This window comes from Geotrypetes seraphini, chromosome 7, assembly GCF_902459505.1.
Source record: "Geotrypetes seraphini chromosome 7, aGeoSer1.1, whole genome shotgun sequence".
Taxonomy (NCBI): Eukaryota; Metazoa; Chordata; class Amphibia; order Gymnophiona; family Dermophiidae; genus Geotrypetes; species Geotrypetes seraphini.
The window spans coordinates 156869367-156882897 of NC_047090.1; the positions used below are offsets into that span (position 1 = coordinate 156869367).

Below are 13531 nucleotides of genomic sequence, written 5' to 3' on the forward strand. Positions count from 1 at the left end.
TAGCTGGACCTGGAGGGATTCTCTGCCTCAAACCACTGGTCAGCTGCCATACTAATATCTTCGGACTGACAGTTGGGACCTTAGTCAGACTGAGCCTCCACCCATCTGGCTGTGACAAATGCAAAAAGGAGGGGGAGGCTAAACTGCAGTTGGCACTGTGACAGCCCTGACTGACGCTATCAATGGCCAACAGCCTGCACTCAAGATCCTGACCAAGTCAAGGAAACAAATGCTGAGGGCCCAGAACCCCAAGCTCCACAAATGTTCAGTAGGCTGGCTGCACAGATCCCCGAAGGATTCAGCTGCCAGCTGCAGACTAAAGTCTGCTCCTCTCCAAGCAAGCACAGCAGTCCCTTGAGCTGTGTAAAAACTGAACTGAGAAAAAACAAAAAAGCACAGCCAAAAATAAAGACATAAAGGGAACAGATCAGAATGACACCTGCATGCTTGTCTGCAGAAGAAAGAACTGAAAGGGGCAGCAGTGATCGTGGAGAAGGAATTGAAAAGCTATGATTGACATCTTCTGCAGTATGCTCCTGAGCACAGACGGACTACCAACGCTATGGAGGAGAAGCAGTCCTCTTGGTGGCAAAGCTTCATTAGCAGAACTGATGTCAATGTTCCTTTGTCGTCGCTCGATGCATGACATCAGGATTCATGGTGCCAATGAGAATGATGTTGAATCCTGATGTGACAACCATGTTGGGTCCAATGCAGGTCAGTCCGATGGAGCCCTTTCAGCCTCCAGAGAAAGATCTCTTTGATGATGGTGCACCCCCCAGTCCTATGCAGTTTCACTAGCCATAGAGACTGATGCTTCCAATACCGAAGTCAATGGACCAGACTCAGAAGCACCAGAATGTTTTGTGCAGTAAGCCTCCTGACTTTTTCTGTCCTCTTCTACATTTTAGATGACAATTAGAGGTTGTGTAGGCAGGTCCTAGGTAAGCCAAGCACCAAATAGGTGCATCAGTCGGAGAAATGGTCTTGCCACACCTAACCCAACACAAAACAAAAGGCAAGAGACATGTCCTTACAACCAATAGTCTTTATTCTTCAGAAGTTTAGTCCCAACAAGAATCCAAGTTTTGACATATTCGCATGCCTTCCTCAAGGAACACTGAATCCAGTTATTGGTAGGTAAAAAGCTTTAAAAAAAAAAAAATGCTAGCAAGTTGCTGGAAGGACTGCCTTTTGTTTTATGTTGGGTTCATTATAAGGCAAGGTTTTCTTTGCTTGATCGCTTGCTGCATCTAGCACAGTTTTTAAAAGCACTAAAAGTTTTATGTGAAGTCAAACGGCTAAATTATTTTTTTCTTGAAATTCTAATAAATCACAACTTAAAATTCAACTGCTGTTGCTCTAAAATAGAACACTTCCAGTGTCCACAGTCCATACCAATGATGTCAAAATCCACATTTCAGTCATCAAGATGCCAGCACAAATCAAAAAAGTCAAAGCAGTACTTATCTTGCTGAAATGAAAGCGTGAACTTTTAAACACAACGGCTCCACGTGTTGTTTTATTTTAAGTTCAACAGAACTCCGTTTCAAAGGTAACTCCCTTCTTTTTCAGGAACTGAAGCACTGTTTGTTCGTACATCTCCGGCAATCTGAAAAGATGCAGATAGGTTTGAAAAATGGCATCTTGATGACTGTGAAATTTGGATTTTGACATCATTGGTATGGACTGTGGACGCTGGAAGTGTTCTATTTTAGAGCAACAGCAGTTAAATTTTAAGTTGTGATTTATTATTAGAATTATTGTACTACTTCACTTTTGTGTTATTCACTGCATTACAGGAGTAGTCCAGGGATGTTTCATAACCATTACCCTTTTGGGTTGGATTTATCAACAACTCTTTTTAATTAGAGGGATACTATGGAGTTCCCCTATCTAGAGTTGTGAAAACTGAGGACCCTCCCGTATTCACAAAACTAATTTATAATATTATTGTGGTGTGTTTGATTGCACTAGTGGATATTCTTCTGCTGCTCCTCTAATTTAGAAGCGTTAGAAGGATTGTTTTTGGGACTCTTAAAAATCTATATATAGCAAATCTATAGCAAATTGTACCAGTAATATAGCTGAAACCTGAACCTCTGTATCCGACTTCTCCAGGAAGAGTACTTCCCTGAAATAAAAATATAATTTTGTGCTATATGTCAGGATGGAAACAGCTGACTATAGTTACTTGTTCTATGCTTTACAACATGTTAAAGTATTCAGAGACTGACAATCTCTTCTTCACAGTAAAATTTATTGCTGATATACAAAGCTAAACAGATTTGGTTAATCTAGGTAAATCTAGGTAAATACTTTGTTTCAACGAATTCTGCAATGCCATTGTTGTTTGGTACTAAGGCTTCAACTCTTCAAAACCTGTAGAAATAAACCCCCCCCACAAAAGAATAATAAATGCAAAAATCACCACATCTTATAGACTGTTAAACTTTTCCTTAGCTTGTATGAGAAAAACAGCAAAGTTATCCAAGGACAGCAGTCAGATATTCTCACATGTGGGTGATGTCATCCACAGAACCCCGGTATGGACAGTTAACAAGTGCACTGTTACTTTAAAAGTTTGAAGACAGTCCACACCACGCATGTATGAGTGCCTTCTCGCCTGACGATAGCTCATAAGACTGCAGTAAAGTAAAAAAGCTAAGAAATCAATTAGGGGAGGCAGGAGGGTTGTGAGAATGCTTGCCTACTGCCTCGAATAAGACCTACTACAGGCAAGTAACTTCGCTTTATCAGAGGACAAGCTGGCAGTATATTCTCATATGTGGGACTCCCTTGCTGCCAGGATCATGGCTTTGAAAAAAAGAGGGCTATTGAAAACAATGAGTATGACAAAACCAACAGGATTAGAGAGAAGTTGGCTTCTAAATGAAGAATGAACTTTGGAGAACTGTTTGACTGAACTGACTATCTTGTCTCATAAGTTTCTCCAAACAGTAGCGAGATGTGAAAGTATGGATAGAGGACCAGGTGGCTGCTTTACATATGTCCTCAATGGGAGTGTAACGCAGATGAGATTCTGAAGTGGCCATTGCTCAAACTCTGTGCGCAGTGACTCTCCCAGGAAGCATCAGCCCAGTCTGAGCAAAGCAAAAAGATAGTCTGTGTGCTATGTGGAGATGGTTCTCTTGTTGACAGGAGCTCCAAGTCTGTTAGGATCAAATGACAGCAAACAGTTGAGTAGAAGTTCCGTGAGGCTTGGTACAAACCAGGTAATGAGCCAGAGCATGTTTACAGACCAATGTACGAAGGGCAGCTTCACTAGAATGAGAATGAGGTTCTGGGGAAAAAAAAAGACAGGAAAAACTATAGATTGGTTCAAATGAAATTCTGAGATGACCTTCGTGAGAAACTTTGGATGAGTTTAAAGAACTCTGTCATGGTAGAAAGTTGTATAAGGTGGATCTTACATTAGTGCCTGAAGATGTGATTGCTATAAGAAATATCACCTTTTAAGTGAGATACTTGAGAGATGAGGACGATAGTGGTTCAGAGGCTTCATCAGATGAAAAAGTACTACATTAAGATCCCATGACACTGGAGGGGGCCTGAGGGGTAGTTTGGTATTGTTAAGTGCTTTCATGAATCTAAATACTAGAGGATGGAGAGAGAATTATTTTTTTGTCTATTGATACATAAGCACTAATAGCACTGAGGTGAACTCACTGAAGTTGTCTTAAGGCCAGAGTTGGAGAATTGCAGGAGATATTCAAGCACTGATGGTAAAGGGCAGGTTATCAGATTGAGAGAATAACAATTACACCAAATTGAGAAGTGAGTCCACTTACAGCATAATCACAGTACTGTGATTGGTGATATTTAAAACTGATGCCAAAAATGTAGAGGAATCTAATATTTGGGAGAGAGATACCATGCTGAGAGTGCTAATGAGCATAGGTTGAGATGGAGAAGAGACCCCTCATTCAGCGTCAGTAAGGTTGGAAAGATTGGTAGTATGATGGGTTCCCTGAGGTTGAGTTCCAGAAGAAGGAATCAAAGTTGATGTGTCCACCAAGGTGCTATGAGAATCATGGTGGCTTGGTCCTGACAAAGCTTGAAGAGTCTTCCTGATTAGAGGTATTGGCAGGAAAGCATAAAGGAATTGGTTCCACCAGTCTAGGATGAAGGAATCCAACTCTAGACGACTGGGATCGTACAGCCTGGAACAGAAAAGTGGAAGTTTGTGGTTGGGATGGGGATGCAAAGAGATCTATCTCCAGGGTCCCCCAGTCTGCAAAGATCTGGAGATTTGGAGTTGATTAACCATTTGTGAGGTTGTAGGAGTCTGCTCAAGTTGTTGGCCAAGACATTCTGTTTCCCTGCCAGATAGACTGCTTGTAGAAATATGTGGATTGATTTTTCACTCCGTCAAAAATTACAAAGACTAGGGGACACTCAATGAAGTTACAGGGAAATACTTTTAAAACCAATTGGAGGAAATTTTTTCACTTAGAGAATAGTTAAGCTCTGGAACGTGTTTCCAGAGGATGTGGTAGGAGCGGATAGCCTAGCTGGTTTTAAGAAAGGTTTGGACAAGTTCCTGGAGGAAAAGTCCATTGTCTGTTATTGAGAAAGACATGGGGGAAGCCACTGCTTGGCCTGTATTGGTAGTATGGAATATTGCTACTACTTGGGTTTTGGTCAGGTACTATTGACCTGAATTGGCCACCATGAGAATGGGCTACTGGGCTTGATGGACCATTGGTCTGACCCAATAAGGCTATTCTTATGTTCTTATGTTTCAAGGAATTGCCCAAGGCCATATCAGGATTGCTTCTTGGCAAAGATGGCGAGATCTCATACCACTCTGCTTGTTTATGTAGTACATGGTTACTTGATTCTCTGTGTGGATGAGTACTACTTGATTGAGGAAACAATCCTGGAGTGTGCATAGAGCATTGTGGATTGTTCGAAGTGCTAGAAGGTTGACATGGAGAGCTTTCTCCTGAGGATTCCAGACTCCTTGGGTACAAAGGCCATCAGGATAAGTTCCACAGCTGACCATGGAGGCATTGGTTGTCAATACCTTTTGATGTGGTGGTACTTGAAATAGACATACCTGGAGAGATTGGTCAGCGATAACCACTACTGGAGTGACCTCTGTAGATATGAGGTTACTTCGAGTCATTGAGACAAGAGACCAGTAGCTCGAGGATTTCTGAGATGTAGACAAGGAAAAGGGGTTACATGTACTATATAGGCTATGTGATCAAGGACTCTGAGCATTTGGCATGCTGATATGTAGCAAGAAGAGGAGACTTTCTGGCAAAGATAAATAAGAGCGTCTAGCCTTTGTTGTGGTAGGAATGCACAAGTCTGGATCGTGTCCAATAGGGCTCCAATAAACTCAAGAGTGAGCGGAATCCAGATGAGAGACTTCTCATAGTTGATTACAAACCCAGAAGTTCAAGTGAATTGTGGCATTCATGGTATGGTGAACCTGATGAGGCTTTGATCATCCCCAATTGCCCAGGTAGGGGAATACTTAAGCGGAGTGAAGTGGAGCAGTGCAGCTACTACCACTAAGCACCTTGTATTGAAAATTACATGTTCCCATGCAGAGACAGATATTTTCTGTGAGCAGATAGGATTGAAATATGAGTGTATGCTTCTTTGAGATCGAGAGGGCAAAGTCAGTCATTATTCTCTATCAGAGGCAATAGGGTTACCAAAGAGGCCATATAAAAGTTCTTCACTAAGTATTTGTTGAGAGAAGAATTGGATGGAGTCTTCTGGTCTTTTTCAGTATCAGAAAATATTTGGAGTAGAACCTCTGCCCTTCTCCCATGGAGGAACTTGTTCCATGGCATTGAGCTGGAGGAGGGCTGAGAGCTCTTGGTGAAGGAGGGTCTTCTGCTGGGAACTGATGAGACTCTATCAGAGGTTTCCCTGTTTGATGACATGTAGGACCCAATGGTCTGATGTTATCAGAGTCCAGTATTGATGGTAATGGAGAAGTCTACCTCCTACAGGTAGAGTTTGGGGTAGAGGATGAGATATACTGGCCTTGCTCTCTAAAAGTCAGTCAAAAGGACTGCTGCTGTTTAGGCTGAGTTGATGCAGAGGTTTTCTGCTGCCTCTGTTATGTAGGGCACCTCTGGATCACTGAACAAGTAGGTGCAGAAGACTGCCCAGAGAAACAGGAATATCTTCTTGGCTGTTGAGACTGGTGAGATTTTGAAGACGATAAAAGTTATGCAATCTCTGTTTCTTGATTTTTTTTTGTGAGGCCTCCTCTATATGATCTCCAAATAAATCATCCCCTAAACAAGGTATGTTAGTGAGACAGTCTTGAACATTAGCATCTAGATCCGAGATTCTCAGCCAAGATTGTCTGCGCATTACTATTGAGACCACAGAGCTACGAGAGGTTATGTCAAATGCATCAAAGGTAGAACGTACCCTATATTTTCTAGTCTCCTGGAGATCATTCATTAGATGTTGGTATAATGAAAGATGCTATGATGGAATATACTGATCATACAGCGACATCTTTTGGATGAGAAACTAAGTAAAAAGTCACATAGAAATTATAATTTAAAATTCTGCTTGTTAATTGGTAGAGCTTGCTCTATTTGTCTGATAAACTTAGTGAAAGACAGACTTTCTGGGGGTGAATACTTATGAAGAGGAGGAGATGGGTCTGAAGAAACACTAAGGGCTCCTTTTACGAAGCCGTGTTAGCAGTTTAACACGCGTAATAGCGTGTGCTAAACTGCCGGCTGCACTATACGCTAACGCCAGCATTGAGCTGGCGTTAGTTCTTGCCACATAGCACAGGTTTAGCGTGTGCTAAAAAGCTGCGTGCCCTAAAATCGCTAACACAGCTTTGTAAAAAGAGCCCTAAGTCTCCTCCATTGACTGTGCAGTTAGGTCAGAGTCATAGTCCTTGATGTCGTGTTCTTTCTCCTCAGTCGGATGTTGAGGAGATGGATGGCAATGTCTAGAGAAACATCAAAGAGGGCAGAATCAAGAAGATCGACGTATAGAGGAGTTTTGAGGAGATCAATGTTGTGGAGACCATTGACATGTCTTGATGAACGTCGAGAATGAGATGAACTGAGTTATCTCAATGTGGGCGTTGGCACTGATGTAGGCATTTGACGTCCAGGTGTCTGAGCTCAACGTCCTGATGAAGATGAAGGATGATGCTCTGGCTGAGTTGATGCTGGCAATATGGAAGCAGGATTTGGCATTGAGTACCCCTGCAGCAGCCCAACTATCTCCTTCTGCACAACATGGTAAGCTATTTTTGCACAGATGGTGCTGTAACCTGTACTTGTATGGGTATCATAGGCATGTTAGTTGTGCATCCAAGTACTTGTGACCCCAGTAGCAAGGCACACTTTAAAGGCGACACCAACTGTAAGGACAGTGATCTATCATTGGTGCATCAATGTTTAAGTGAAGATACCTGAGATGATGCTGAAGTGGCATTGGAAAGGGGAAGTATGTTTATGCTTCTTAGCCTTTTTACATGGCTCCCCTAATACAGGTCATGCTTAAGATGTAGACATCAAAGTAGACATCGATATAGCCAATGTTGTAGACATCAAAGTCATTGGTACCAGAGGCAAAGCTTGAGCATCTGGATTGTTGACTCCTGCCATTTTTGATGAGAGCACGAAAAGTTTACCATACTGTAATTTTCTGGCTTTTAGTGATCTTTTCTGAAGTTTAGCACAGAGCAGCCAGGAAAAATCAGTGTCCAGGACCAAGGAACTGGACACATATACTATGTGGGTCAGTACTTGAAATGGCCCTAATTGAAATAAAACTGCCGATGCAAAATCAAAGGACCAAAGGGTCCAGTTGGGGGGGGGGGGTGTTAAGTTATTTTGAGAACTCAACACTCTCAGCCTGAGAACAGGTTGAGGCCCAAACTAAAACTTTTGGTAAAAAGTGGGAAAAAAAATTTGTTTTCTGAAGGCATAAAAGAGATGTCTAAAATGTACACACAAAATAGACATTGAAAAAAGCAATTTTAAAGAAAAAAAACATATGTTGACATGCTGAGAGAAAACAAAGAACTGGTGGTCCTGCAAGTCATCGTCAGACGGGAAGATACTCACACATGCATGCTGCAAGCAGTCTTCAAGCTTTTAAAGTAACAGTGCACTTGATGACTGTACCAGGGCTCCGTGGATGACATTACCCACATGTGAGAATATACTTACTGCCTGCTTGTTTTCAAATAACGTCAGTTACTCACCAGAGCTCCAAATGTGAAATCTGGGTAATTTTAACTTCAAGTTTATTATTTCTTTGATATACCATCCATCAAAATTTATCTATAAGGTTTATAGTCAATAAAAATATTTAAAATTTCATTTAGCTTCAAAAATTATTTAACTTCATTACTATACAAGCCAATTTAAAAGGCTATGCATCTTAATCTGGTAAAATAAATTTGTCCCTGCTGACCTAAATTCACGAGGGCCCAAATTTTGTATATGGCGTCCTAAGTTATGCGCTCAAATCAGTGCTCATAGCTGATTTGTGCATGCAACTTAATTGTTTAACAAGCCAATTGGCAATTAAAACTAGTAATTGATTAATGGTAACTAATTAAAATTTATGCATACAACTTTGTAGGTGCATTCTATAAAGTTATGTATGTCACTACTAGAGAATCTGGCTCTGAGAACAGGAATACCTTGTGTTGCCTTCCAGGCAACACCAACACTATTCACAGACTTTATTGGACCACATACACAACTCACCAACTGAAGAACTGAGCGGCTGAATCTGGTGAGGAGTGGCCTAGTGGTAGAGCTGCTGGGATCAAATCCCAGCACTGCTCCTTGTGACCCTGGGCAAATCACTTAATCCTCCATTGCCCCAAGTACAAAAAAGTACCTGTATATAAGTAAACCATTTTGAATGTGTAACCACAATAGAGTGGTATACAAGTCCCATTTCCTTTCCCTTTTAGGACAGTGTGGCTTAGTGGTTAGAGCTACTGCCTCAACACTCTGAGGTTGTGGGTTCAAACCCCACACTGCTCCTTGTGACCCTGAGCAAGTCACTTAATCCTCTACTGCCCCAGGTACATTAGATAGACTTTGAGCCCGCTGGGACAGAAAGGGAAAATGCTTGAATACCTGATTGGTAACCCATTCTGAGCTCATTTGGGAGGATGGCTATAAAAATAAATAAAATACATTTTAAGAAGCGATTCAGCTACCTTGTCACAGAGATCTTCCAGGAACGGAACAAATCAGACTACATCTATCTCCCACAAAGGTTGTATAATTTATTTCATTATTAGGGCAAGAGGTAAAGCTAGAAGTTCTCTTAGGTTTTGTGAAGTGTGACAGGCTTTACGATATTTTGGTTTTTGTTTCATTGGGAATTTATTTATTAGATATAGGAAATTTATTAAGAAGTCAGGAACAAAATATTGCTAGATTTTATTTGATGTTTGTCATTTATACAATGACTGTACTTGCATGGAAATGTTTCTCGTCACTTATTAACAGCTAACAGAATGAATATGAGACCAGGGACCAGATACTGTACATAGTCCTACATAACTGGGTTCTTGCCTAGGGATAGAGACAGTCCTCCATATGGAACTGAGACTATGTCAGACAATGCACCAGTCCCTATAGGGTATGAACTATTTTTTTTGTGAAAGCATGAAATAAAAATGAAATAACCCATTATGTACAGTACCTTGTAAACTTTGTTTAATCTTTTTCTGAATCCTTTAGCACTAGAAGGAGCCCGAGAGCTGGTCTCAATGGGCGGAGAGTAACACGGGGCTGGGAGGCCCGTGTGTTGCTTGCAGGCAAGGTAGGGAAGAAGGGGGGGGGGGGGGGTTGGTAGAGAAGAACCGTTAGAAGGAATTATATGGAAGAAGGGGAGGGGTTCGCGCCAAAAGGAGAGGCAGGGATTGGATAGTGCAGGAAAAGGGGGGCGTTTTACTTAAAGTTTTAGTATGAGCCTTGGAGGACTGAGTTCATTGCAGGTCCTCCAAGGCATAATTTTGTGCCTTACCGGAGCTTTGTCCTGGTTCGCTGATTCGGGGGTGCTGTTATGGAGTCCTCCAGTCGGGTGGAAGAGTGTGGTGAGGTGGAGGAAGTTGAAGTGTCCTTCTTAGCTGGGGACTCGTTCGCGGAGGAGACGCTGGAGCAGGTTGGTGGGGGTTTGGGTGAGGAGCGTGTTCAGCCTGTCCGGCGGTCTAAAATCGAAGCGCTGTCGGCTTTAGCCATGGCTGGTGCAGGGGTCAACCGGGGGACTCGTTCGGGGTTCCTTCCTGTGGCGGGGAAGGCCCGCCGTAAGACTAGGGCGTCGGGCAGTGAGTTGGGAGCTGTTCCGGCCGGCCGCAGTTCGTTAGAGGAGTCGGGGGGCGGGGCTTTTGCAGCGGTTGCCAGGGGTGATGATTCGTGCAGGAACGTGCTGCACAGGGAGACGGGGGGAGACTTAGCTTCGGCGAGTGAGGCGGCTGTTGGGGGCAGGGACATGTCTGTTGCAGCCTCTGTCTCTGAGCCCTCTTGCTCTGGGGTTTTAGGTGCTAGCGCCGTCTCTACTGGGTTGCTGGCTGGGGGTCGTGGTGAGGCTTGTGGGTCTCCAGGGGTTTTTGGATTGGGTCGGGGGATGGGTGCACCTGGATTTATACCGGTTCCCAGTGCGTCTGGTTTTATGTCCGGTACTGGTGGGGGGTCTGCTGGGACGTTCCCTGGTTTGTTTTCGGGCAGTTGGACTCCGAGTTGGGGGGCGGGGTCATGGGGAGCTAGTTCGTCGGGGGGAGGTTTGCTGCCTTCGGTTTCCCATTGGGGAGGTGGAGTGCCGGGGAATATTCCCTTGGGGATGGTGCCTGGGGCCGGTTATGGAGCGGGATGGGGAGTTCCTGTTGGTATGCCCGGGTTTTGTTTTCCTGGTCCTGTCTCTGTTTCTTGGTCTCCACAGGTTGCGTGTATCCTTCCGGGAGGACAGCTGGTGCAGACGGATGGATTGGGAGCAGTTGGCAGTCCTGGAGTTACTGAGAGACCTGGCTGTTCTGGTACGGAGCGTGGATCGACGCTGAGGGCTGCTGCAGTTGCTGGCGGAGGCACTGCGGATTCTCTGCACAGTTCATCCCAGATGCCGGAGGTTGCTGTTCGTGGCGGCTCGGTGCTCGCTTCTGATGTTTCTTCTGTGGTGGGGACTGCTGGCCAAGGCGTCTCTGGAGGGTCTGCTGGAGTTCCGGGAGCTACTACTACAGGTACTAAGGCGCCTGCTCAGGTTGCTGGTGGGGGGAAGGCGCGGCGTAAGAAACGCAGGCGACGGCATAGGGGTTCGTCTTCCTCGTCGTCTGGGTCTTCTTCGTCGGGCTCGTCGTCTGCCTCTTCTGTGGAAGCAAGGCCTACAGGAGGTGTAGACTCTGCTGGTGCGGGTAGCGGGGAGGCATCTACAGGGGAAGTCCGGGGTGCGCCGGCTCTAGTGGCGCTTACTGAATTGTGGGAAAGGGTTCCTCGGGACTTGCGGCGGAAAATTCGCCGGCGGTCCTGTTTGGATATTTTTCGCCTCATGGAGGGTAGAGCCCATAGGAAGAGGCATAGGAAATCTAAGCGGGACGGGAAGGAGGTTAAACCCTTTCCAGTTGCTCGTTCCATTATTAATTGGATACGTGCTTTTTTACGGTTAGCGAGTGTGTGGGGTCGTGCTAATCCACAGGATGCCGGTTTATTGTTGTCCTATGCGGATTCGATTTTGGATTCCTATCAGCGCTTCGGCGGGTGGGCTTGGTTGAACTATGACGAAGCCTTCAGGGACAAAATGGAAGAAAATAGTTTCATGTCTTGGGGTTCTCAGGATGTGAATCTATGGCTTACACATATGGCTTCCAAATCTATATCGGGGGCGCCGGTGCGGACTTTTGGGAGTCCTGGGAGTGTTCGGCCCTTTCGCGGTGGGTCGGGGGGGAGTTCTTCAGCAGGTTCCGACGTGTGTTGGAAATTTAATAAATCCAACTGTCCCTTCTCCGACTGTAAATTTCGTCACGCCTGCTCCATCTGTGGTCAATCGCACGCGGCCGTTAAATGTCCTAAACGGGTCGGTGGAGCAGCTGCGGGAGTTGCGAAGTGATGTTTCGGTTGCGGTGCCTACTCCGATTCGGGTAGGAGCTATGCGCCCGTGGTTGCACAGTTATAGTCGACGGAGGGTGGCGGATATTTTGGAGGCAGGGTTTACAGAAGGTTTTGATATTCCTTTTTTGGGGGAGGTATCGGCGGCGCGGGTTCAAAACTCATCTTCGGTGTCCACTTTACGTGGTATTGTATGGGATAAGTTGTCTGCTGAGATTCGATTGGGGCGCATTGCGGGTCCTTATCGTGTTCCCCCTTTTTCCAGCATGAAGATTTCGCCTCTGGCAGTGATTCCTAAGAAAGTGCCGGGGCAGTATCGTCTCATTCATAACTTGTCTCGGCCTGTTGGTCGGTCGGTTAATGACGGTATTCCCAAAGATCTTTGCACTGTGCGGTATGCCTCTTTGGATAGTGCTTTGAGGCTTATTGTCTCTGTCGGACGTGGTGCTTTGCTGGCAAAGGTGGATATCGAATCGGCATTCCGATTGCTACCCATCCATCCGCGGGCTTACCCGTTATTGGGTTTTCGTTTTGACGGTTTGTATTTTTATGACCGGTGTTTGCCCATGGGCTGTTCCATTTCGTGTGCTTACTTCGAAATGTTCAGTTCATTCTTGCATTGGGTCTTAGTTCAGCAGGTGGGTGTTGACTCAGTTGTACATTATCTGGATGACTTCTTGTTTATTGGTGCAGGGAGTAGTGGGGTTTGTGAGCGTCTTAAGCAGGTTTTTGAGGATTTGGCGGAGGCTTTTGGTGTGCCTTTAGCTCGTGACAAATCGGAGGGGCCGGTTACTTCTTTGGTGTTTTTGGGGATAGAGTTGGACACGGAGGCGTTGGTGACGCGGCTGCCTGTGTTAAAAGTTCGTCAATTACTCGGACTCATTGAGCAGGTGATTCATGCTCCTAAATCTACCTTGCATACGATTCAGTCTTTGTTGGGGTCCCTTAATTTTGCCTGTCGAGTTCTTCCTATGGGGAGGGCTTTTTCACGTCGGTTGGCAGCTTCAACGGCAGGGGTACGGGATCGTCATCATTTTTTGCGTCTCCCTGTGGGGGTCCGTGCCGATTTGCGTATGTGGTCAGTTTTTCTTCGGGATTTTAATGGGACTGTGCCGATGCTGGCACCGGAGATTTCCAGTGTTGACCTGGAGCTGTTTTCAGATGCGGCAGGGGGTATTGGTTTCGGTCTGTATTGCAATGGAGACTGGTGTGCGGAGCGTTGGCCTGAGGAGTGGGTGCGGGCCGGCGTTACAAAGAATATTACCTTGTTGGAATTGTTCCCGCTCTTAGTGGCTTGTGAGCTCTGGGCGGGTGTTTTGCGTAATAGACGGGTGGTATTTTGGTGTGACAATTTGGGAGTTGTGGAGGTCGTTAATCGTCAGGCGGCGCGCTGTTTGGCGGTGAATGAGCTCATGCGGGAGTTGGTTTTGCGCTGT

At 45.0% G+C, this 13531-nt stretch overlaps 1 protein-coding gene across 2 annotated transcripts in view; it reads right to left on the reverse strand.

Annotated features, from left to right (window-relative positions):
- Positions 1-2232: 2232 nt before the first annotated feature.
- The window catches only part of ASPG (asparaginase), a 151906-nt gene continuing 140607 nt past the window's right edge, over positions 2233-13531 (reverse strand). Inside the window, exon 15 of one of the 2 annotated variants that reach the window (XM_033952584.1) lies at positions 2233-2382. Coding sequence is in view for 1 of the 2 variants with exons in the window: in XM_033952583.1 (XP_033808474.1) it covers positions 2360-2382 (23 nt within the window). In the remaining variant the exon portion in view is untranslated. The remainder of the gene's footprint in view (positions 2383-13531) is intronic. The other variant, XM_033952583.1, reaches the window with a different exon arrangement.